We start from the raw sequence: 24,787 nt of genomic DNA, 5'->3' as shown, positions 1-24,787 counted from the left end.
AATTAGAAAATATTCAAAAAATAAATTGAAATACTGAACAAAGTTTTGAAATACTTTAAAGAAATAGAAAAAGGAAAGAAAAAACATTAAACAGAAAAAAAGGAGAAACAAGAAACAACAACAAAAAAGGAGAAAAAAGGAAAACCTGGTTTAGGAACCTTCTAGAAGGTTACCAAAACTGAAACCAAGACCGGAAATGCCGAACGCGTTAACAGGCCAGCCCAGTTCAACGCTCGCTCGCGATCTCTTGTGCAATAGATCGAAATATGACGTACGGCGAATAGGATTTTCCCGTCCAGACTCGAGATTGAGTCAATCAAACCGTAACCTATTATTTCATGGAAAATAACCCAGAAGATGGGCTGTTTGCTCTTTTGTTATAAAAAATTCTTCAATCACCAAATAGCTCAAGCCCATTTATTCTTTTGTTCCTTTTGAATGTCCAGCCCACTTAGTTTTTTTTTACCGTCGTCGTCATCAGCCTAACCATCCTCATACTTACTGGGGGAGAAGCAGATTAAGGATTATTCTCTTAATAAAAAATAGTAAAACAAATGATTGTTCTGAACTTTATCGTAAATCAAAGTATAATCCGCCAAACAAAAGGATAAATATGTGCATGACCCTGAAGGTGACGTACCTGGCACGCCATCATAGAGGAACATAATAACTTAATCTCTAATGAATAAAACAGTACAAAAGCACACACAGATTCTTGCATCATTTAGCTAATAGAGTAGTGTCTGCATAATTGCAGGGACAAGCTTAGTCGAATTCGTTACCGCCCTCTTATATATCTTCAAGGGAGTCGAACCCATTATTGCTTAAAAATAATGACAATTAAGCTTGGCTTGAGGATGACGACAGCTTCGCGTAACGGAGCATGCTGCAAGAACTATATTTGGTAATGGAAAACGAAATGGAGCGCTATATATATATATGTTCGGTTGACCCAACACACAAGATATGCAGATTGCTGTAATTATATATGCTAACCCTAAACATTGGCTAGCTAGTCAATAATGTAGCTTTTGTTTTGTTTTCAAACGCTTACAAATTGAAGTCAGCCAGTATCCTAAATTAAGGTAGAGACCTCTCTGTTGCATCATTGAACCAGTAGTGCTGTATAATTGCACAGGCAGGACTGCAGGAGCAGTCATATCCGCTATCACCCTCAGCCCGTTCATATATTTGCTATAAATGGGATCCATATTAATAAAAATGATACATCCGTTTTAGGGATGACTAATATGGATGGAAGTGAGTTGTAAAATTTAGACCTTAGGCGTTGTGAGGCTGTTGTCAGCTTGACGTAACAAAACATGGATCAAATCCTGGTGTTCGCATTTATCCTAAATTTATTTCAGGAATTTCGGCGATGCACGTTCAGTGGAAGAAGACGTTTTCGTCGACTACGAGACGCTTTTACGGTTACTTTGTAAAATTTCAAGATAATATGCCAGCTTGATTCTCAAATGTGTTCATAGAAGTATGATGTGTGTGTGCCTGTTCGTAGGATGATTATATGCGTGTACATAAGCGTTTTTGTGTCCGTAGTGTGTTTGAAATACACATGCTGCAGAATCTATTCAGAGAATGAAAGTTTTTTTTTCTCTCTTTTTTGCGAAAAACAAAGAATGGAAACCGGCACGAGCTAACAATCTCAGCAGAGCCCAAAACACTAGCTAGCCAACAATATAGCTGACCAGCAATTTTGACAGACTTTTGACTAACCTACTGAAGTCCGCACCTATCTGCATACATACAGGACATGTGTTCTCTGATGGAATTTTCTTCCGTTCTAATTCGCCAAGAGAGATAAAGCGAGGAAACGGTTTTCGACAGCAGCATAAAATCGAGGAAGAAGAGAACTTCCTTTTCCATGGCAAAAAACGAAAAAGAGACAAGAGCATATATCATCGACCTGACTTTTCATCAGGAACACCACTGCACATGACACGTGGTTTTTTATTTTGTGATATGAGCTAGCACTACAGTAAACCAAGTGTCCCTACAAAAAAAACACAGTAAACCCAGTGTGTCGTGATCAGCCGACGTATCTGTCCGGACAAAGGTTCGAGATCCCGGCCCTAGGATAGGATGATATGAGAGCTCGACAGAGCTGCACTCCCTCTATAGGATATAAGATCATATCATCGACTTAGACTTTTCATCAGGAACACCACTGCACATGATACGTGGTTTTTATTTTGTGATGAGTATTCCCTCTATAGGCTGAGAGCTCGACAGAGCTGCACTCCTCATTCAAGTTCACCGTGCCGGAGGAGAAGTTTCCCCTTGGCCTCGCTTTGATTAACTTGCAAGATGGCTGAGCTGCCTAACCCCAACCTAACCTAACCACAGTGCCCCACCCGGGATAAAAAAAAGGGTCACCATCTAAAGGCAACGATTTCATCCATCCTTCTGCGTCGGGAAAACAAATTGAATTCAAAATGGTTTCACCTGAGCAGATCAACTTTGAAATGTTCCCCCAGGTTTTTCTTTTTGTTAGTATCATTTTCTGTCGGGTACTCTTGCAAAGTACTTCCTCCATTCTTTTTTCTAAATGTAAATCTTTTTAAAGATTTCATTACGAATTACATATATTTAGAAACGCAGGGAGCAGCAGAATCGTTGTACGTAGACTTGTTCAGTGGTGGAGCCCCCGTGTAGTCACGGCGGGTTGTGGCTCATCCATAATTTAAATATATTTTTAATATATACTCCCTCCGTTTCTAAATATAAGTCTTTTAAGATATTTTACTAGAAGTCTACATACGAAGCAAAATGAACGAATCTACACTCTAAAGTATGTCTATATACATCCGTATGTAGTCTACGAATAAAACCTCTTTAAAGACTTATATTTGGGAACGAAGGAAGTACTTATTTAGTCCAAACAACCAGGTTGAGTTTTTTTTTTTCTGAGGTGTGCACACCCTTCAATTTTCTTCTAGCTCCGCCACTGGACTTGTTTAACACGAAAGACGGGCATGCGCCTGACTTAATTCCCAAGTCCATTCTGCACTGCCCCCTCCTCCAAGCAACCCAACCCAACCCCGGCAAAGCACGTGTACGGACCATGAATCCGGCGACAACGCTGGCTGGCAAGTGGGCCCCACACCGCCCCTCCCTCCACCCACGCCTACAACTACAAGTAGCCAAGCCATGCCGCCCCGCCTACCTCAGCTACAAGCGCACACACACATACATATATACACACAGCCAGAAACGAACGAGCACACACGCGCACGCGAATTCAAGGTTTTGAGATAGCTTAGCTAGCGTCCATGGCGTCGACGACGACGATCCAGTCGGTGAAGGCGCGGCAGATCTTCGACAGCCGCGGCAACCCCACCGTCGAGGTACCCATCGGGAATTCATCCACTACTTGGTCTGTTCTGATTTCTGAATACGCTCCACCGTTTGTCTGAATTTGATCTGGGTTCCATTCAGGTGGATATCGGGCTCAGCGACGGGAGCTTCGCCAGGGGCGCCGTGCCCAGCGGCGCCTCCACCGGTACCTACCCCTACCCCTACCCCTGCCTTCTCCTCCGCTCCGCCATGTCTTCTCTTCACACTTCAGTTGTTCATGACCAGGAATCTACGAGGCCCTGGAGCTGAGGGATGGAGGCTCCGATTACCTCGGCAAAGGAGTTCTCAAGGTCCCTACTTCACCAGTCACAGTCAATTCTTGGCTCTTGCACAGATGAGGAATTAAGATCAACTCCATATATACTCGAGCGCCGCTGACCGGACCGTGCCATATCTTTCTTTCAGGCTGTGAACAACGTAAACGCCATCATCGGACCGGCGCTCATCGGAAAGGATCCGACGGAGCAGGCCGACATCGACAACTTCATGGTCCAAGAACTCGACGGGACCTCCAACGAGTGGGGCTGGTGCAAGCAGAAGGTACATACTACTGCGTATATACTAACTCTTTGCATAAGTGTTCAGAAAAACATTTCAATAGTTCATGTACTGATGATTTCGTTTAAAAAAGCTCGGGGCAAACGCGATCCTCGCGGTGTCGCTTGCAGTGTGCAAGGCCGGTGCCATGGTCAACAAGATCCCTCTTTACCAGGTCTGTCAAAAACTCAACTACCTGCCCAGGCTGGCCATCGGCTGAATTGCTAGAGGATGTGGTGCTTAAGTTGGTATCATCTGTTTGCAGCACATCGCAAACCTTGCTGGGAACAAGACCCTCGTGCTGCCCGTGCCTGCTTTCAATGTGATCAACGGAGGTTCTCACGCCGGGAACAAGCTTGCCATGCAGGTAAAATTGCTTGCAGATCTAGCATGAATGGAATTTCTGATAACATGTTTCAGATATATATGTGACGATTCTCATATAATTGCTGTACATTCAGGAGTTCATGATCCTCCCAACCGGCGCCGCCTCGTTCAAGGAGGCCATGAAGATGGGAGTTGAGGTGTACCACCACCTCAAGGTGAACACAACATCTAAACCCTTATGATAGCGTGTCTCAACTTCAGAATATGCAGTTGGGATGAATGCTGATATATATTTTTGTATGCAGAGCATAATCAAGAAGAAGTATGGTCAAGACGCCACAAACGTTGGGGATGAAGGCGGCTTTGCACCTAACATTCAGGTAAGCCCCATACGGTTCTCTGCTGCAAATATAGGGTAGCGCAAAGTTTTTTTTTTATGTGTATCAGTAAGATGTAGGGAACACTAATGGAAAACTGGGTAGAGAGTAGGACAAGTTGCCTTACTTATGTCGAATACGTGAATTCAAAAACCGATTTACGATTTTTTTTTAATGCCAAATAATTATGCAGGAAAACAAGGAGGGCCTTGAACTGCTGAAGGCAGCTATAGCCAAGGCTGGCTACACTGGAAAGGTAATTCATCTTTTTCCTCTTTACTTAGACCATGATTCAGCCATTGGATTTAATTTATCGTTGCACAACATTGAGTTCTATTTTTGTGGGGCAGGTGGTTATTGGAATGGATGTTGCTGCTTCTAAATTCTACAGTGAGAAGGATCAGACCTATGACCTTAACTTCAAGGAGGACGTAAGATTTCCACCTTGCTCTCCTGTTCTCCTATGCTCAATCGTCCTTTGCGCAACTGCAGATAGATGAGTTTGTGTGTTTGTGTGTCACATTCAATGAAAAAACAGGCCTAACATATATTGTCTAACATCAAATGGCATAACTGAACAGAACAATGACGGTTCGCACAAAATCTCGGGCGACAGCCTGAAAGATCTGTACAAGTCCTTCGTCTCCGAGTACCCTATCGTGTCAATCGAGGACCCGTTCGACCAGGACGACTGGGCCACCTATGCCAAGATGACCGGTGAGGTTGGGCAGCAGGTGCAGATTGTCGGAGATGACCTTCTTGTCACTAACCCCACGGTAAAGCCCACATATTCACCGGTATATCTCTGGGTTTGCCAGAGAAAAAACATTCCTACGAGCTTTATTGATGCCCTGTTTGGATTCTGCAGAGGGTTGCCAAGGCGATCGGTGAGAAGACCTGCAATGCCCTTCTTCTCAAGGTAGCACCATCATTCTCTGCCTGAATCCGTTGATTTGGCTTTTGAAAGGAAAGACACTACTAATAATATCACTTGGTTTATATCAAACAGGTGAATCAGATAGGCTCGGTGACGGAGAGCATCGAAGCCGTCAGTATGTCCAAGCGCGCCGGGTGGGGAGTGATGGCGAGCCACAGGAGGTAAAAGAAGTGCAAATTTGCAAAGTTTGTCAAACTCACTCTTGGCAAAAGGGTTTTGCATTTGCCATATGAGCTGTTTGCACTGAACATTCTTCCTGCCCTCTGCAGCGGCGAGACGGAGGACACCTTCATTGCCGACCTCTCGGTCGGCCTGGCCACGGTATGACGGCACGGCTTTCGGCCGAACCAGAGCTTGAAATACTTGCACTTTTCATTGCACTCATTCATGGTTCGGTGGTGGCATCGTACTCATCTTTTCTTGACTTGTTTGTTGCAGGGCCAGATCAAGACTGGAGCTCCCTGCAGGTCCGAGCGTCTGGCCAAATACAACCAGGTATATACTCCGTATATGGCATGAAGTTCAGGGTTACAGCGGCGACACCATAGCCATCTTTCCACATGCTATATGTTCTGCGTTCTGAATTCCGAGGCTTCTTGTTTGTGCTCGCTGCAGCTGCTGAGGATCGAAGAGGAGCTCGGCGATGCCGCGGTGTACGCCGGAGCAAACTTCAGGGCGCCGGTGGAGCCCTACTGAGAAGAAGCCTGCTTGTTGCATGAGCATGGGTCTGGAGAGAGATGGTCCATGAGTTCTTATGGTGCTGCTAGTTATACTATTATTACTGCTGTATTTTGATCCAAGCCAGGCAAAATAAGAGTAGTTCTTCCCTACCCGAGAGGCGAGAGCTAATGGTTGTGATTACTCAGATTAGTGGCGTGTTTTCGTTCATCTGAAATAAAACAGTTTCCGGTCTTCTGACTGAGTTCAGGTAATTATTTATTTATATATGCCGGGAGGATAACAGGACATACCTTATACTCCCTCTGTTTCTAAATATAAGTCTTTTAAGATATTTCAATACACACTATATACGAAGGGCATATAGACATATTTTAGAGTGTAGATTCACTGTATCTAGTACATATTGAAATTTCTAGAAAGACTTATTAAGGAACAGACTTTGTACCACTTATCAATAAACTGAAACAAAATGCATCCAGAAATGAAAATCTATACCACTTGGTACGTATCAATTAATTGAAACATGAAACGAGCCCCCCTGATTGCACTCCAAATTGAAATGCCTACTCTGCTTGGATACCCATCAATCAACTAGTACAATACAAATCGACAACAACATCAACATAATCAACGGTGTTTAAAGGTGCAAGGCAGCACAAAACACGAAAATGGCGTCGGTCGGAGCAAAACAATGCACAGTTGGGCGCAGCAATTCCTTTGCCCCATATGAACGGATGCACAATCAAATAAATAGGGAGTGGCTCCTAACTTACATGTTATGTTACACGCTACAACAGTAGGAGATTTCACTAGGAGCAAGCAACAGACAGCACCCCGGACATGTTGTCTTCGCCCTTCTGCTTGCGTAGTATCTCCAGACACCCTAAATTTATCCAAAAGGCTTTGATATGAATAATAGCGGCATCGGAGTAGGTGTTCAGCAGGCCACGAGGACCATGTCGTAAACTCGTAATACCTAACTAATGGCTGCAGAAACAGGTTGAGCTATCACAGTGTTTTTCTCATTCTACTCTTCCTCCTCCAGTACACTCCAAATCATCCTGAAGACAAACAAAGAAACAAAAGGCGGTTATTTTCCTTCTTTGCTGGTTGCAGACTTGCAGCCAATAGCAAATAATGTAGGTATGTGTTATGTTTACCAGAATAAGGACAAGAATAGGAGGATGGTAAGAGCAGCTATCTTAAAAAGACGACGCTTCTTCTCCCGTGAAAGATGGTTAAATATCTCTGTCACATCTACAAGATGCTGCCGCCGCTGGTATCTGCAAAGACAACAAAAGGTTCCGCTCATTGGCAGCATATAAGACAAAGAATGGCACATGCAAAAACTTGCAGTGAGAACCTTCTAACCAAGTAGAGCTAATTATGAGTTCAGAAATGGATATAGTAAGGTTACATGTGACACCATGTGTTGTGCTAAATAAGTTATTCAGGTAGTACAAACAGTTTGTGTGGGAATAATCTGACAGCAAGTCAGCACTCTGCAACTCCAAGTCAAATATGAGACAAAAGCAGAATTTTAAGAGTGCAAGTCCTATTCTTAGCTCCGCTGCAGAACATGTATTGCCAATTTCAGATTAGGTAATAATTTGCAACTGTATATGCCTAGCTGCTTGTGATTCCAATCAGTGACGCCATATTTCCAGGCCCTTTAAATAAGACGAAAGCAAAATTTTAAGGGTGCAACAGAGCATGTATTGCCAATTTTATGTTAGGCATAATTTGCAACTGTATATGCCTATCTGCTTGTGATTCCAACCAGTGACGCCATATTTGCAGGCCTTTAAATAAACCTACCTTTCATAGATTTTCACACTAATTAACATGTCGATATTGTAGCACTTAGGTGCATCAATTATTTTTCCAAGAACTTAGATCATGAAAACATCTTCAGAACATTATGTGCAAAGTACAATGACTGAAGCAGGACAAGATTTGAGTCCTTATCACTGGATATTACTATCAATAAAGTTTGAGGAGCAACAGTCTAACAGCACATGAAACAGATGCATCAGTCCTCAGCACCCATTTCCCCATTTTCTTTTAGTTCTCAATTCTCGCGTATGATGAGAAATGAAGCATGTTACGATATTTCAACTTTCAGTTATTCTGTTAAACTAGGCATGGTAGGTTATGTAGCAGCTAGTGTTTAATAAACAATATTCCGACCACAGCCTAGAGGAACCATATCAATTGTTTTAAAATTGTAAGGCAGCCAGAGGACAGGAGTCACTTACAATGTATAATTATAGTACACCATTGGGGCAGAAATCAAGAACATCGCCCAATGCCCAGTTAAGAGGAATAATGCACTTAGAAGTGCCTGCACTATAAATTCTGGCATAACCACTTTATTGATTCGAGAGGATGAATCAAACTGGTTGATATAATCGAACTCCAGGTCTGCCAAGCACATCAACTGTAAAAGAAACATAAATCATCAGCAAAAGAATGACTTTTGGCTAAGCTTACTTAGGAATGTTGTTGATTAAAACATTAAACATGAATAAAGAGCCATGGAGATTCCTCCTAAAGCAAAATGAGCAAGGATGAACAATCCACTTCAGACAAAGCAAAAACAGCCAGGTTCTGCATTTAATCAGGAACATCAGGAAATGCTAAATGTCAAATTAAGGGCCTGTTTGGGACTGCTTCACTTCATCAAAATCAGCTCCGCTTCATCAAATCCACTTTAGAGCAGTTTCATATAGGACTTGCAACCATTTCAAGAGAATGTTTGGCTCTCATTTAGCTCCAGCTTCACGGATGGAAAATTTGGTGAAAAGGATCTATTTGATTGGATGAGAGGTAAGAAACGAAGTGGTATCCACTTACTGGTGGCAGTGGTGGGTAATTTTCTTTCAACTCCAGCTTCTATAATTCTATGGAGCACCTCCTAGGGAGCTTCACAAAAAACAAGGAGTTGGACCCCAGATTCTAGTTTTTTTGCGGAGCGGTATATCGTGGAGCTACCCCGTTTGGCTTACGTTTTCTAGAGCGGAGCTGAATTTTCTGGAGCAGAGCAGTCCCAAACAGGCTCTAACTCAGCAGTCAAAACCATGGAAATATGTATCAATGATTTTCACTTTTGTCCTACAAGAAATTCAGATCTAGTTTGCCGAAAATGTTCATCTCCCGTGAAGGGCGCATCTAAGCACATAAGGATTTGCAGCTAGAACCAACAAAAGTATACAGGAACAAAAGCTAGATACCCGAAGACAGAAAATGGAGTTGGGAAAAGTATATATAGTACTAGTAGCAAAAAAGGAAGGGTTGGGAAAAGGTAGTAGTACAAAAGTTTGATACCTCACCCAATCCAAGGGCAAAGATCAAAAACCATTACCCTGGACTTGAACGCTGAACGTTTCGCATCAAGCAAGCTGCAAAGATACTCTATGTTTACAACCGTCCCCTATGCTGCTCATCATCGACTTCATGATAGCCTAACAAGCAGAGGGATACAAGGTGGAATACGTATAACCCTACCAAATTGGGGCAAGAGCTTGATTGCACATTTGGCGAATAAACAGCACCACAACAAATGAACAAAACCTTCAGGAAGGCCTTACAAGGATTGATTCATCATTTATACTGAACACATACTTTGCCTAGATACCTAAGGGAGCACCTAAATGCGTCTATCAACAAAACAAATGAGACCGACAGCTACCGAGGAAGGAAGGGGAAAAAAAGGGTATGTAAGTACACATGAGCTGAAACTGATGTCCAGAACTGCGAGAGTAGAAACGAGAGTTGCCGGGCGTTAGTTTTGGGGCTACAGCCTAACGCGGGACGAACATGTGGGAGATCTGGACGCGGAAACCGCAGAGGAACCGGTACTACGAGCAGTAGAACACGCAGCGGCAGCCGATCCCCTGGCGGCAAGCTCCGAATCCGCAGTCCGGAGTCAGGCCCGTCTCTACGCCCCGGATCGTCGGAGAATTCGGGTCGGGGGCCGCGTGAATCCGGCTCGCGGCCCTCCCCTTCCCGAAATCTCTCGCGGGAACTGCCAGTGGGTTGGTTCGCAGACACCACACCGGGGCGGGATCGCGTCGGGGCCCGCCGCGAGCGGGGACGAGGCGGGGCGGGGAAGGGGAAGGGGACGGGGGGTGGCTGACCTGGAAGATGACGAGGACGATGAGCGTGACGACGAGGAAGAAGGCGGCGAGCCAGACGAAGACCATCTCCCTTTCCCTGGCTCCGCCTGGCTGTGGGTCGGGGGTGGGGCCGTCGCGCGCGGCCGCCGCCGGCGAGGTGAGCTGCGGCGCGGGGGGAGATGGGGGGGACACGCGATGCGGGAGCGGGAGCGGGTCTGGGTCAGTGGGTTGAGATCGGGAAAGTGAGGCCGAAACTTACCGGGAACGGTGGTGGAAAGGGGGGCGGGCGAGATGAGATGGAAGAAGTGAGCTCGCACCGACCGTGCGCCGGGAAGAAGCGTTTCTGGTTGCTTTTTCACCCGCGGGGAATCTCGCGTCGCTTCTGCTCTTTTGGGAGAAACCGTGTCTCGCCGGTTTTTACACCTGGATTTACTTTAGCGATACTGCTAGATGCTTTTAAATGATCCCTCTCCGGCTCGCGAGCCGTTGGATTTGATACAATCGATCCTTTATTGCAACAAAGATTTCGTTACGAAAACGTTTTCGACAGAGCTTTTGTTGCATGCTTTTTTTTATGAGAAATTCGCATGATGGACATTCCGTGCATCTTTTCTTCTCATGCATGCATGCAATGATGTCATGAAATTCGTTTTAAATGATCGGAATTCAAAAACTTTTATCATTTAAACCGTTTATTCGATCGATGATTCGTTTTCGTCATTGACTTTGTTTCGATGAAATCTTCAAAACTAGATCCCATGTTGACATGTTTTGACAACTTTTTTTTCTCGTACTTGTCACATTTGATGTACTTACTTGTCATATTAGTAAGTACTTACTTGTCTGATAAAAAATAACTTAATCGCCAAATTTTTTGGAAACTGCGTACAAATATGACATCTAGACATAATTAAAATGGTAAGCACAAACAATTTTTTTAGATGATTACGCGCAAAAATATGACAACTCAACATATTTAAAATCGATGACCACAAAAAATCTTTTTTGATCATCGTTTATAAATATGATAACTCGACATAGTTAAACTAACAAATACACAAAATAGTTTTTTTGGCAAAGTTGTATGTAAATATGACAAGTTTGCATATTTAAATTGGCAAACACAACCTATGACAATGCTTTTATATCATGTATAATGAAAACTGTTACATGGTTTTGTAGAAAAAACATTAAAAGTGTCAATTAAGTTATTTTTTCAGGCAAGTAAGTGGTTAATAATATGGCAAGTGCGGTCAAAAAATGTGGCAAGTATAGATGAAAAAAAATAGTTGACGGAACATGTCGACATGGGATCTAGTTTCGAAGAACTCGTCGAGAGAAAGTCAATGGTGAAAGCGGATCATCGATTGAATTAACGGTTTTGTAGATAAAACTTTTTAAATTTCAAAATCAAAAGAAATCTTGGTGACAACATTGCATTGCATGCATGTAGCAATTTTCATTATACATAATGATATCATTGCACGCATGCATGCATGAGAGAGATATGTAATGCGTGATTAACAGGAGGTTAATTTTTGCACTGAAATGTGATTAAGTGAGCCGCCGCACGGCAAGACGGAGGTGCGACGCCGCTCCCTAGTGTTGTCCTTTTTTATATAACATAAGTTGTATTGTGGGAATTTTTTTAAGGAAAAGCATTGAAATCAGTTGGTCTCCAACGTGCGCCACTAGTAGAAGAGGAGCGACAAACTGGTCGACAAAGTTGCACTTTTGACGCAATGGGAGAAAGAGTCACAGTCGCTCGTTTCCTTTGTGGGATTTTCCTTTCTCTGTTATTGCAGAACGATGCTGAGTTGATGGAGTTGCCTGCTCTCCAATTGGACTCTTTGGTTGCGTTTGTGTGCAACCAAAATCAATGATGTCCAAGAAGGCTTCGTCATCATCCATCTACAAGCAATCCATCCATACACAGTTATTTTAGACTCGGATATCAACTGAAAACCAAAGTAAACCCTAACTCAATATCTACACAATGCCAGTGCAAAGGAACACAAGAAGCCATTGTGTTGCAGTGCCATGAAATTTCATCTCCTAAACCAAACCAAAAGTCCAACACAACCCTGCCTGCAGCTGCAAACAGATGAAATTTCATCTCCTAAACCAAACCAAAAGTCCTACACAATGCCAGTGCAAAAGAACACAAGAAGCCAGCCATTGTGTTTACATATTCAGTCATATGACTGAATATTCAGTCGTATTCAACACAGCCCTGCAGCAGCTGCAACCCGCGCGCCTGCGCCGCCCGTCGCCCGCCTCTGCGCCGGCCGCCGCCCGCCGCGCGCCCCTGCGCCGGCCGCCGCCCGCCCCTGCGCCATCCGGCCCGCCGCGCGCCCCTGCGCCGGCCGCCGCCCGCCGCTGCGCCAGGCCGCCGCCCGCCCCTGCGCCATCCCGCCCGCCGCAGGCCGCCGCCCCCATCCCGCCCGCCGCCGGCCGCCGCCCCCATCCCGCCCGCCGCCGGCCGGCGCCCCCATCCCGCCAGCAGCCGCCCCCATCCCGCCCGCCGCTAGCCGCTCCTCCCGCTCGTGAGCTCGTCCCCTCATCCCGCTCGTGAGTTGATGGATACCTTGGGCGGCCGGAGAAGAACGCGACGGCGCGACGGCGATCTGGGGCGAGGTAGCGCTGCGGGACGAAGCAGGCGAGCACGAGCGTGGGTTGGTCGTGGATGTTTCCACGCCGCGTACCATCGTGGCTTGGTCGTGGATGTATCCACGCCTCGTTTACACGAGTCGCTGGGACTCTTTGGACAGTAAAAAACGGCTGAAGACTTGTATATTTACAATACATGTCCATATAGAGGATCCACTAGAGATGCTCTTACCCTTTCCTTTTCCCTGTTTACCTCTTCCTCCGGATGGGCTGAGCCGCTCATCCTTTCTTCCTTTTCTTCTTCCCATACATGGCCAAATGGGCCGGCCCGGCACGGCACGGCACGTCTGGGCCCGATTATTAAGCGGGTCATGCCGTGTCGGCCCGTGTGCCAGCCTCCCAGGCCCAAGCACGGGACGTGGCCTAATCGGGCTGGCCTACGGCACGATAAGGCACGGCGGCTCGCAACACTTTTGATGTTTTTCTCCTCTAATAAAAAATCCCGCCCAGATCCACGTTTCCCGCCTAGATTCCCGCCTTTCTCCCCGTTTCCCGCCCAGCCGCCCGCGCCTTTCCTTTTTTACGCCCCCGCTCCCCCCCCCCCCGCTCCCGGCTCCCCCATCGACCGCTCCCCCCGCTTCGTGCCCTCCTAATCGTGTCGTGCCGGGCCGGCACGCGGGCTCGGGGTGGCAGCCCGAGCACGGCCCACGGCGTGCTCGTGCCTGGCCCGAGCACGATTAGCACGTGTCGGGCCCGGCCCGTGTCGTGCCTGGCCTGCGGGCAGCCGTGCCGGCCCGGCAGGCACGACCCGTTTGGCCAGGTATGCTTCTTCCTTTCATTACTCCGCCCCACACACCAGCACCATCGCCGCTCACCTCATGCTGCCGTACGCTAGGCTGGGCGAAAGCTGCTTGCCATGGCTGGCGGGAGCTGCGTGCAACAGGTGAAGTAGAGGGGGCTCAACGGCGTTGCGACGAAGCAGCGCGAGGGCCGCGGGAGCTGCAGTGAAGCGTGGCGGCGTCGACGGTGTGGTGCCGCAGGCTAGCTGGCGGGCTGCTGCAGCAGCCGGTGAGGTAGAACGGACTCGCTGGAGCTGCAGCGAAGCATCACCAGAGTTGATTGAAGCACCGCCGGAGTTGCAACAAAGCTCGCCGGAGTTTCAATGAAGCGTCGTGGGGGCCATTGAACCTTCATCGACGATGCAGTGGAGCTCTGCTGCAGTTGCATTGTAGCTTCACCGGAGCTGCCGGTGCTGCTTTGGAGCTCTGCCGGAGTTGCGTTGGAGCTTCACCGGGAGCCGCCGGTGCTGCTTTGGAGCTCTGCCGGAGTTGCATTGGAGCTTCACTGGAGTTGCCGGAGTTGCATTGGAGCTTCGTCGAACACACGGCGGTGCACCATGAGAGCTCCAGTGGAGCTTTTGCTGGGATGCAGCAGCGTGCATCGAAGCAGCCGCATGCTTACTGTTGTCACAGCATTGCAAGTGATCCAAGGGCTAGCAACCCGCTGATCCGACGGCTGCCTAGCCGGATGAGAAATCATCTGGCTGATTCGTAGCACGTCCCTTTTTTAAACATAACTTGTGTTGTGTTTTTTTGTAACATGGATCGTGTTGAAGAAAAAACAAATTGCCCTTCCTGGTCCCATCAGCTGCACAATCTAGCCCCTGTTCGTTTTGCAACAAGACGCTGGTTACAGAACTCATTCTTGAAATAATGGACCAGTTGTAGAACCTGGGCACGAAAAAATTAACGTCGAATCATTGAATAAAAATCATGTGAACATAAAAATAACGAACGCTCACATAGAATAAGTCGTTTGAAAAAAAATCATTTCCCTTACTTTAGTCCATGACTAAATGGTTAAAATAGATGGCACCCGCTCCTCCATCTCCACCGTCCTCTTAGCGCTTCTCAAACGCCGCTCGCTTTTTATTTGTGAACACGTATATGGAGGCCATTCATTCAACCACATTTCAAACGTGAATTAAGCAAATATTTCAAACTCGCAACGATTGTTGGAATTATGCCCTAGAGGCAATGATAAATAAGTTATTATTATAATTCCTGTATCAACATAATCATTTATTATCCATGCTATAATTGTGTTGAATAAAGACTTAGATACATGTGTGGATACATTAGACAAAACACTATCCCTAGCAAGCCTCTAGTTGGCTAGCCAGTTGATCAAGGATAGTCAAGGTCTTCTAACTATGTACAAGGTGTTGTTGCTTGATAACTGGATCACATCATTGAGTGAATCATATGATGGACTAGACCCAAATTAATGAACGTAGCATGTTGATCGTGTCATTTTGTTGCTACTGTTTTTTGCATGTCAAGTATTTATTCCTATGATCATGAGATCATATAACTCACTGGCACCGAAGAAATGTCTTGTGTGTATCAAACGTCACAACGTAACTGGGTGACTATAAAGATGCTCTACAGATATCTCCGAAGGTGTCCGTTGAGTTAGTATGGATCAAGAATGGGATTTGTCACTTCGTGTGACGGAGAGGTATCTCGGGGCCCACTCGGTAGTACAACATCACACACAAGCCTTGCAAGCAATGTGACTTAGTGTAAGTGACGAGATCTTGTATTACGGAACGAGTAAAGAGACTTGCTGGTAAATTAGATTGAAATAGGTATGCGGATACCGACGATCGAATCTCGGGCAAGTAACATACCGAAGGACAAAGGGAATGACATACGGGATTATATGAATCCTTGGCACTGAGGTTCAATCGATAAGATCTTCGTAGAATATGTAGGTGTTGGGGAACGTCGCATGGGAAACAAAAATTTTCCTACGCGCACGAAGACCTATCATGGTGATGTCCATCTACGAGAGGGGATGAGTGATCTACGTACCCTTGTAGATCGTACAGCAGAAGCGTTAGTGAACGCGGTTGATGTAGTGGAACGTCCTCACGTCCCTCGATCCGCCCCGCGAACAATCCCGCGATCAGTCCCACGATCTAGTACCGAACGGACGGCACCTCCGCGTTCAGCACACGTACAGCTCGACGATGATCTCGGCCTTCTTGATCCAGCAAGAGAGACGGAGAGGTAGAAGAGTTCTCCGGCAGCGTGACGGCGCTCCGGAGGTTGGTGATGATCTCGTCTCAGCAGGGCTCCGCCCGAGCTCCGCAGAAACGCGATCTAGAGGAAAAACTATGGAGGTATGTGGTCGGGCAGCCGTGAGAAAGTCGTCTCAAATCAGCCCTAAAACCTCCGTATATATAGGTGGGAGGGAGGGGAGGAGGCAGCCTCAAAACCTAAAGGTATGGCCGAAATTGGAGGTGGAGGAGTCCTACTCCAATCCTACTTGGAGTAGGATTCCACCTTCCCACTTGGAAACTCTTTCCACCTTGTGTTTTTTCCTTCTCAAACCTTATGAGCCTTAGTGGGAACTTATTCCAGCCCACTAGGGGCTGGTTTATCTCTTCCCATAGCCCATGAGACCCCTTGGGGCGTGACACCCCTCCCGATGGTCCCCGACACCCCTCCCGGCACTCCTGGTACACTACCGATGAGCCCGAAACTTTTCCGGTAATGCACGAAAACCTTCCGGTAACCAAATGAGGTCATCCTATATATCAATCTTCGTTTCCGGACCATTCCGGAAACCCTCGTGACGTCCGTGATCTCATCCGGGACTCCGAACAACATTCGGTAACCAACCATATAACTCAAATACGCATAAAACAACGTCGAACCTTAAGTGTGCAGACCCTGCGGGTTCGAGAACTATGTAGACATGACCCGAGAGACTCCTCGGTCAATATCCAATAGCGGGACCTGGATGCCCATATTGGATCCTACATATTCTACGAAGATCTTATCGTTTGAACCTCAGTGCCAAGGATTCATATAATCCCGTATGTCATTCCCTTTGTCCTTCGGTATGTTACTTGCCCGAGATTCGATCGTCAGTATCCGCATACCTATTTCAATCTCGTTTACCGGCAAGTCTCTTTACTCGTTCCGTAATACAAGATCCCGCAACTTACACTAAGTCACATTGCTTGCAAGGCTTGTGTGTGATGTTGTATTACCGAGTGGGCCCCGAGATACCTCTCCGTCACACGGAGTGACAAATCCCAGTCTCGATCCATACTAACTCAACTAACACCTTCGGAGATACCTGTAGAGCATCTTTATAGTCACCCAGTTGCGTTGCGACGTTTGATACACACAAAGCATTCCTCCGGTGTTAGTGAGTTATATGATGTCATGGTCATAGGAACAAATACTTGACACGCAGAAAACAGTAGCAACAAAATGACACGATCAACATGCTACGTCTTATTAGTTTGGGTCTAGTCCATCACATGATTCTCCTAATGATGTGATCCCGTTATCAAGTGACAACACTTGCCTATGGCCAGGAAACCTTGACCATCTTTGATCAACGAGCTAGTCAACTAGAGGCTTACTAGGGACAGTGTTTTGTCTATGTATCCGCACAAGTATTGTGTTTCCAAACAATACAATTATAGCATGGATAATAAACAATTATCATGAACTAAGAAATATAATAATAACTAATTTATTATTGCCTCTAGGGCATATTTCCAACAGTCTCCCACTTGCACTAGAGTCAATAATCTAGTTCACATCACCATGTGATTCCAACGAATCCAACACCCATATAGTTATGGGGTCTGATCACGTCTTGCTCGTGAGAGAGGTTTTAGTCAACGGTTCTGAAACTTTCAGATCCGTGCGTTCTTTACAAATCATTACGTCATCTTATAGATGCTGCTACTATGTGCTATTCGGAAATACTCCAAATATCTACTCTACTATACGAATCCGTTTCACTACTCATAGTTATCCGGATCAGTGTCAAAGCTTGCATTGACGTAACCCTTTACGACAAACTCTTTAACCACCTCCATAATCGAGAAAAATTCCTTAGTCCATTAGTTACTAAGGATAAATTTCGACCGCTGCTAGTGATTCAATCATGGATCACTCTCTGTACCTCTCAACATACTTTGAGTCAAGGCACACTTCAGGTGCGGTACACAGCATGGCATACTTTAGATTCTACGGCTAAGGCATAGAAAACGACCTTCGTCCATTCTCTTTATTCTGCCGTGGTCGGGTTTTGAGTCTTACCCAAATTCACACCTCACAACGCAACCAAGAACTCCTTCTTTGCTGGTCTATTTTGAACTCTTTCAAAAACTTGTCAAGGCATGCATCTTGTTGAAACTTCTATTAAGCACTTTCGATCTATCTCCATAGATCTTTGATGCTCAACGTTCAAGTAGCGTAATCCAGGTACTCCTTTGAAAACTTCTTTCAAACAACCTTGTATGCTTTACAGAAATTCTACATTACTTCTGATCCACAATATGTCAACCACATATACCTATCAGAAATTCTATAGTGCTCCCACTCACTTCTTTGGAAATACAAGTTTCTTATAAACCTTGTACAAACCCAAAATCTTTGATCATCTCATCAAAGTGTATATTCCAACTCCGAGATGCTTGCACCAGTCCATTGAAGGATCACTGGAGCTTGCATACTTGCTAGTATCTTTAGGATCGACAAAACCTTCTGGTTGTATCACATACAATGTTTGCTCAAGGAAACCGTCGAGTAAAACAATGTTTTGACATCCTACGTGCAATATTTCATAAATAATGCATCAACAACTAACATAATTCTAACAGACCTTTAGCATCGCTACGAGTGAGAAAGTCTCATCATAGTCAACTGTTTGATCTTGTCGAAAACATCTTTGCGACAAGTCGAGCTTTTCTTAATAGTGACTTATCACCATCATCGTATGTCTTCTTTTACAGATCCATTTTTACTCAATAGTCCTATGACCATCAAGTAGTTCTACCAAAGTCTACACTTTGTTTTCACACATGGATCCTCTCTCGGATTTCATGGCTTCCAGCCATTTGTCGGAATCTGGGCCCACCATCGCTTTCTCCATAACTCGTAGGTTCACTGTTGCTCAACAACATGACCTCCAAGACAGGGTTACCGTACTACTCTGCAGCAGTACGCGACCTTGTCGACCTACGAGGTTTGTAGTAACTTGATCCGATGCTTGATGATCACCATTATTAGCTTCCACTTCAATTGGTGTAGGCGCCACAGGAACAACTTCTTGCGCCCTGCTACACACTGGTTGAAGTGTTGGTTCAATAACCTCATCAAGTTCCACTACCCTCCCACTCAATTCTTTCGAGAGAAACCTTTCCTCGAGAAAGGATCCGTTTCTAGAAACAAACACTTTGCTTTCGGATCTGAGATAGGAGATGTACCCAACTGTTTTGGATATCCTATGAAGATGCATTTATCCGCTTTGGGTTCGAGCTTATCAGACTGAAACTTTTTCACATAAGTGTCGAAGCCCCAAACTTTCAAGAAACGACAGTTTAGATTTCTCTAAACCTCAGTCTATACTGTGTCATCTCAACGGAAATACGCGGTGCCCTATTTAAAGTGAGTGCGGTTGTCTCTAATGCATAACCCATAAACGATAGTGGTAATTCGATAAGAGACATCATAGTATGCACCATACCAAATAGTGCGTGGCTATGACGTTCAGACACATCATCACACTATGATGTTCCAGGTGGCATGAACTGCGAAACAATTTCCACATTGTCTTAACTGCGTACCAAAACTCGTAACTCAGATATTTATTTCCATGATCATATCGTAGACAGTTTATCCTCTTGTTACGACGAACTTCACTCTGAAACGGAATTGAACTTTTCCAACATTTCAGACTTGTGATTCATTAAGTAAATACTCCTGTATCTACTCAAATCGTCAGTGAAGTAAGAACATAATGATATCCACTACGTGCCTCAGCACCCATTGGACTGCATACATCAAAATGTATCACTTCCAACAAGTTACTATCTTATTTCATCTCAATGAAAACAAGGCCTTGCTCATGTGGTATGATTTGCATGTCACTTAGTGATTCGAAATCAGGTGAGTACAAAGATCCATCAGCATGGAGCCTCTTCATGCAATTTATACTAACATGACTCAAGCGGCAGTGCCACAAGTAAGTGGTACTATCATCATTAACTCGTATCTTTTGGCACCAATGTGTAACACTACAATCGAGATTCAATAAACCATTGAAGGTGTTTATTCAAGCAAATAGAGTAACCATTATTCTCCTTGAATGAACAATCATATTGCAATAAACACGACCAATCATGTTCATGCTTAACGCAAGCACCAAATAACAATTATTTAGGTTCAACACCAATCCCGATGGTAGAGGGAGCGTGCGACGTTTGATCATATCAACCTTGGAAACACTTCCAACACGTATCGTCACCTCGCCTTTAGCTAGTCTCCGTTTATGTCGTAGCTTTCATTTCGCGTTACTAATCACTTAGCAACCGAACCGGTATCCAATACCCTCGTGCTACTAGGAGTACTAGTAAAGTACACATCAACATTATGTATATCAAATATACTTCTCTCGACTTTTGCCAGCCTTCCTATCTACCAAGTATCTAGAGTTGCTCCGCCTCAGTGACTGTTCCCCTCATTACAGAAGCACTTAGTCTCGGGTTTGGGTTTAATCTTGGGTCTCTTCATTAGTGCAGCAACTATTTTGCCGTTTCACGAAGTATCCCTTCTAGCCCTTGCCTTTCTTGAAACTTAGTGGTTTTACAAACCATCAACTATTGATGCTCCTTCTTGATTTCTACTTTCGCAGTGTCAAATGTCGCGAATCGCTCAAGGATCATTGTATCTATCCTTGATATGTTATAGTTCATCACGAAGCTCTCAAAGCTTGGTGGCAGTGACTTTTGGAGAACCATCACTATCTCATCTGGAAGATTAGCTCCCACTTGATTCAAGTGATTGTCGTACTCAGACAATCTGAGCACACGCTCAACGATTGAGCTTTTCTCCTTTACTTTGTGGTCAAAGAATCTTGTTGAAGGTCTCGTACCTCTTAACAAGGGCACAAGCATGAAATCACAATTTCATCTCTTTAGAACATCACTTATGTTCCGTGACGTTTTAAAACGTTTTCGGTGCCTTGCTTCTAAGCCATTAAGTACTTTGCACTGAACTATCGTGTAGTCATCAGAAACGTGTATGTCGGATGTTCACATCATCCACACACGACGCTCGAGGTGCAGCACACCGAGTGGTGCATTAAGGACATAAGCCTTCTGCGCAGCAACGAGGACAATCCTCGGTTTTACAGACTCAGTCTACAAAGTTTGCTACTATCAACTTTCAACTAAATTTTCTCTAGGAACATATAAAACAGTAGAGCTATAGCGCAAGCTACATCGTAATTCGCAAAGACCATTAGACTATGTTCATGACAATTAGTTCAATTAATCATATTACTTAAGAACTCCCACTCAAAAAGTACATCTCTCTAGTCATTTGAGTGGTACATGATCCAAATCCACTATCTCAAGTCCGATCATCACGTGAGTCGAGAATAGTTTCAGTGGTAAGCATCTCTATGCTAATCATATCAACTATACGATTCATGCTCGACCTTTCGGTCTCATGTGTTCCGAGGCCATGTCTGCACATGCTAGGCTCGTCAAGCTTAACCCGAGTGTTCCGCGTGCGCAACTGTTTTGCACCCGTTGTATGTGAACGTTGAGTCTATCACACCCGATCATCACGTGGTGTCTCGAAACGACGAACTGTAGCAACGGTGCACAGTCGGGGAGAACACAATTTCGTCTTGAAATTTTAGTGAGAGATCACCTCATAATGCTACCGTCGTTCTAAGCAAAATAAGGTGCATAAAAGGATTAACATCACATGCAATTTATAAGTGACATGATATGGCCATCATCACGTGCTTCTTGATCTCCATCACCAAAGCACCGGCACGATCTTCTTGTCACCGGCGTCACACCATGATCTCCATCATCATGATCTCCATCAACGCGTCGCCATCGGGGTTGTCGTGCTACTCATGCTATTACTACTAAAGCTACGTCCTAGCAAAATAGTAAATGCATCTGCAAGCACAAACGTTAGTTATAAAGACAACCCTATGGCTCCTGCCGGTTGCCGTACCATCGACGTGCAAGTCGATATTATCTATTACAACATGATCATCTCATACATCCAATATATCACATCACATCGTTGGCCATATCACATCATAAGCATACCCTGCAAAAACAAGTTAGACGTCCTCTAATTTTGTTGTTGCATGTTTTACGTGATGACCATGGGTATCTAGTAGGATCGCATCTTACTTACGCAAACACCACAACGGAGATATATGAGTTGCTATTTAACCTCATCCAAGGACCTCCTCGGTCAAATCCGATTCAACTAAAGTTGGAGAAACCGACACTTGCCAGTCATCTTTGAGCAACGGGGTTACTCGTAGCGATGAAACCAGTCTCTCGTAAGCGTACGAGTAATGTCGGTCCAAGCCGCTTCAATCCAACAATACCGCGGAATCAAGAAAAGACTAAGGAGGGCAGCAAAACGCACATCACCGCCCACAAAAACTTTTGTGTTCTACTCGAGAAGACATCTACGCATGAACCTAGCTCATGATGCCACTGTTGGAGAACGTCGCATGGGAAACAAAAATTTTCCTACGCGCACGAAGACCTATCATGGTGATGTCCATCTACGAGAGGGGATGAGTGATCTACGTACCCTTGTAGATCGTACAGCAGAAGCGTTAGTGAACGCGGTTGATGTAGTGGAACGTCCTCACGTCCCTCGATCCGCCCCGCGAACAATCCCGCGATCAGTCCCACGATCTAGTACCGAACGGACGGCACCTCCGCGTTCAGCACACGTACAGCTCGACGATGATCTCGGCCTTCTTGATCCAGCAAGAGAGACGGAGAGGTAGAAGAGTTCTCCGGCAGCGTGACGGCGCTCCGGAGGTTGGTGATGATCTCGTCTCAGCAGGGCTCCGCCCGAGCTCCGCAGAAACGCGATCTAGAGGAAAAACTATGGAGGTATGTGGTCGGGCAGCCGTGAGAAAGTCGTCTCAAATCAGCCCTAAAACCTCCGTATATATAGGTGGGAGGGAGGGGAAGAGGCAGCCTCAAAACCTAAAGGTTTGGCCGAAATTGGAGGTGGAGGAGTCCTACTCCAATCCTACTTGGAGTAGGATTCCACCTTCCCACTTGGAAACTCTTTCCACCTTGTGTTTTTTCCTTCTCAAACCTTATGGGCCTTAGTGGGAACTTATTCCAGCCCACTAGGGGCTGGTTTATCTCTTCCCATAGCCCATGAGACCCCTTGGGGCGTGACACCCCTCCCGATGGTCCCCGACACCCCTCCCGGCACTCCCGGTACACTACCGATGAGCCCGAAACTTTTCCGGTAATGCACGAAAACCTTCCGGTAACCAAATGAGGTCATCCTATATATCAATCTTTGTTTCCGGACCATTCCGGAAACCCTCGTGACGTCCGTGATCTCATCCGGGACTCCGAACAACATTCGGTAACCAACCATATAACTCAAATACGCATAAAACAACGTCGAACCTTAAGTGTGCAGACCCTGCGGGTTCGAGAACTATGTAGACATGACCCGAGATACTCCTCGGTCAATATCCAATAGCGGGACCTGGATGCCCATATTGGATCCTACATATTCTACGAAGATCTTATCGTTTGAACCTCAGTGCCAAGGATTCATATAATCCCGTATGTCATTCCCTTTGTCCTTCGGTATGTTACTTGCCCGAGATTCGATCGTCAGTATCCGCATACCTATTTCAATCTCGTTTACCGGCAAGTCTCTTTACTCGTTCCGTAATACAAGATCCCGCAACTTACACTAAGTCACATTGCTTGCAAGGCTTGTGTGTGATGTTGTATTACCGAGTGGGCCCCGAGATACCTCTCCGTCACACGGAGTGACAAATCCCAGTCTCGATCCATACTAACTCAACTAACACCTTCGGAGATACCTGTAGAGCATCTTTATAGTCACCCAGTTACGTTGCGACGTTTGATACACACAAAGCATTCCTCCGGTGTTAGTGAGTTATATGATGTCATGGTCATAGGAACAAATACTTGACACGCAGAAAACAGTAGCAACAAAATGACACGATCAACATGCTACGTCTTATTAGTTTGGGTCTAGTCCATCACATGATTCTCCTAATGATGTGATCCCGTTATCAAGTGACAACACTTGCCTATGGCCAGGAAACCTTGACCATCTTTGATCAACGAGCTAGTCAACTAGAGGCTTACTAGGGACAGTGTTTTGTCTATGTATCCGCACAAGTATTGTGTTTCCAAACAATACAATTATAGCATGGATAATAAACAATTATCATGAACTAAGAAATATAATAATAACTAATTTATTATTGCCTCTAGGGCATATTTCCAACAGTAGGATCCAATATGGGCATCCAGGTCCCGCTATTGGATATTGACCGAGGAGTCCCTCGGGTCATGTATACATAGTTCTCGAACCCGCATGGTCTGCACACTTAAGGTTCGGCGTTGTTTTATGCGTATTTGAGTTATATGGTTGGTTACCGAATGTTGTTCAGAGTCCTGGATGAGATCACGGACGTCACGAGGGTTTCCGGAATGGTCCGGAGACGAAGATTGATATATAGGATAACCTCATTTGATTACAGGAAAGTTTTCGGCATTACCAGGAATGTACCGGGAGTGACGAATGGGTTCCGGATGTTCACCGGGGGGGGGGGGGGGGCAGCCCACCAGGGGGAAGCCCATAGGCCTTAGGGGTGCCGCACCAGCCCTTAGTGGGCTGGTGGGACATCCCAAGAGGCCCTATGCGCAGGAGAAGAAAAAAAATCAAAGG

At 45.4% G+C, this 24,787-nt stretch overlaps 2 protein-coding genes across 3 annotated transcripts; one reads left to right on the top strand and one right to left on the bottom strand.

Annotated features, from left to right (window-relative positions):
* The first annotated feature begins 3,182 nt into the window (after positions 1-3,182).
* Positions 3,183-6,485, top strand: LOC123409930 (enolase 1). The gene is made up of 16 exons (XM_045102801.1): positions 3,183-3,365; positions 3,457-3,520; positions 3,601-3,665; positions 3,781-3,915; positions 4,007-4,087; positions 4,178-4,279; positions 4,374-4,454; positions 4,545-4,619; positions 4,810-4,872; positions 4,967-5,047; positions 5,198-5,392; positions 5,485-5,535; positions 5,626-5,714; positions 5,823-5,874; positions 5,992-6,048; positions 6,169-6,485. The coding sequence occupies exons 1-16, from the start codon at positions 3,291-3,293 to the stop codon at positions 6,247-6,249; spliced, it is 1,347 nt and encodes a 448-aa protein (XP_044958736.1). The 5' UTR covers positions 3,183-3,290; the 3' UTR covers positions 6,250-6,485.
* A 367-nt stretch (positions 6,486-6,852) lies between these two features.
* On the bottom strand, positions 6,853-10,681 carry LOC123409931 (protein cornichon homolog 4-like). 2 transcript variants are annotated; one of them, XR_006612936.1, is made up of 5 exons: positions 10,374-10,681; positions 8,493-8,674; positions 7,395-7,517; positions 7,211-7,295; positions 6,853-7,117 (listed from the first exon to the last, which is right to left on the bottom strand). XR_006612936.1 is itself a non-coding variant. In XM_045102802.1 (4 exons), the coding sequence occupies exons 1-4, from the start codon at positions 10,437-10,439 to the stop codon at positions 7,262-7,264; spliced, it is 405 nt and encodes a 134-aa protein (XP_044958737.1). In that variant the 5' UTR covers positions 10,440-10,680; the 3' UTR covers positions 6,853-7,261. The 2 variants fall into 2 exon arrangements, 1 of the variants encoding a protein (XP_044958737.1); XM_045102802.1 differs by having other exon boundaries at positions 6,853-7,295; positions 10,374-10,680.
* Positions 10,682-24,787: the final 14,106 nt, after the last annotated feature.

The sequence above is a fragment of the Hordeum vulgare genome, chromosome 7H, assembly GCF_904849725.1.
Source record: "Hordeum vulgare subsp. vulgare chromosome 7H, MorexV3_pseudomolecules_assembly, whole genome shotgun sequence".
Lineage (NCBI taxonomy): Eukaryota > Viridiplantae > Streptophyta > Magnoliopsida > Poales > Poaceae > Hordeum > Hordeum vulgare.
The sequence above is the reverse complement of the archived record's forward strand: the minus strand, read 5'-3'. Positions and strand labels throughout refer to the sequence as shown.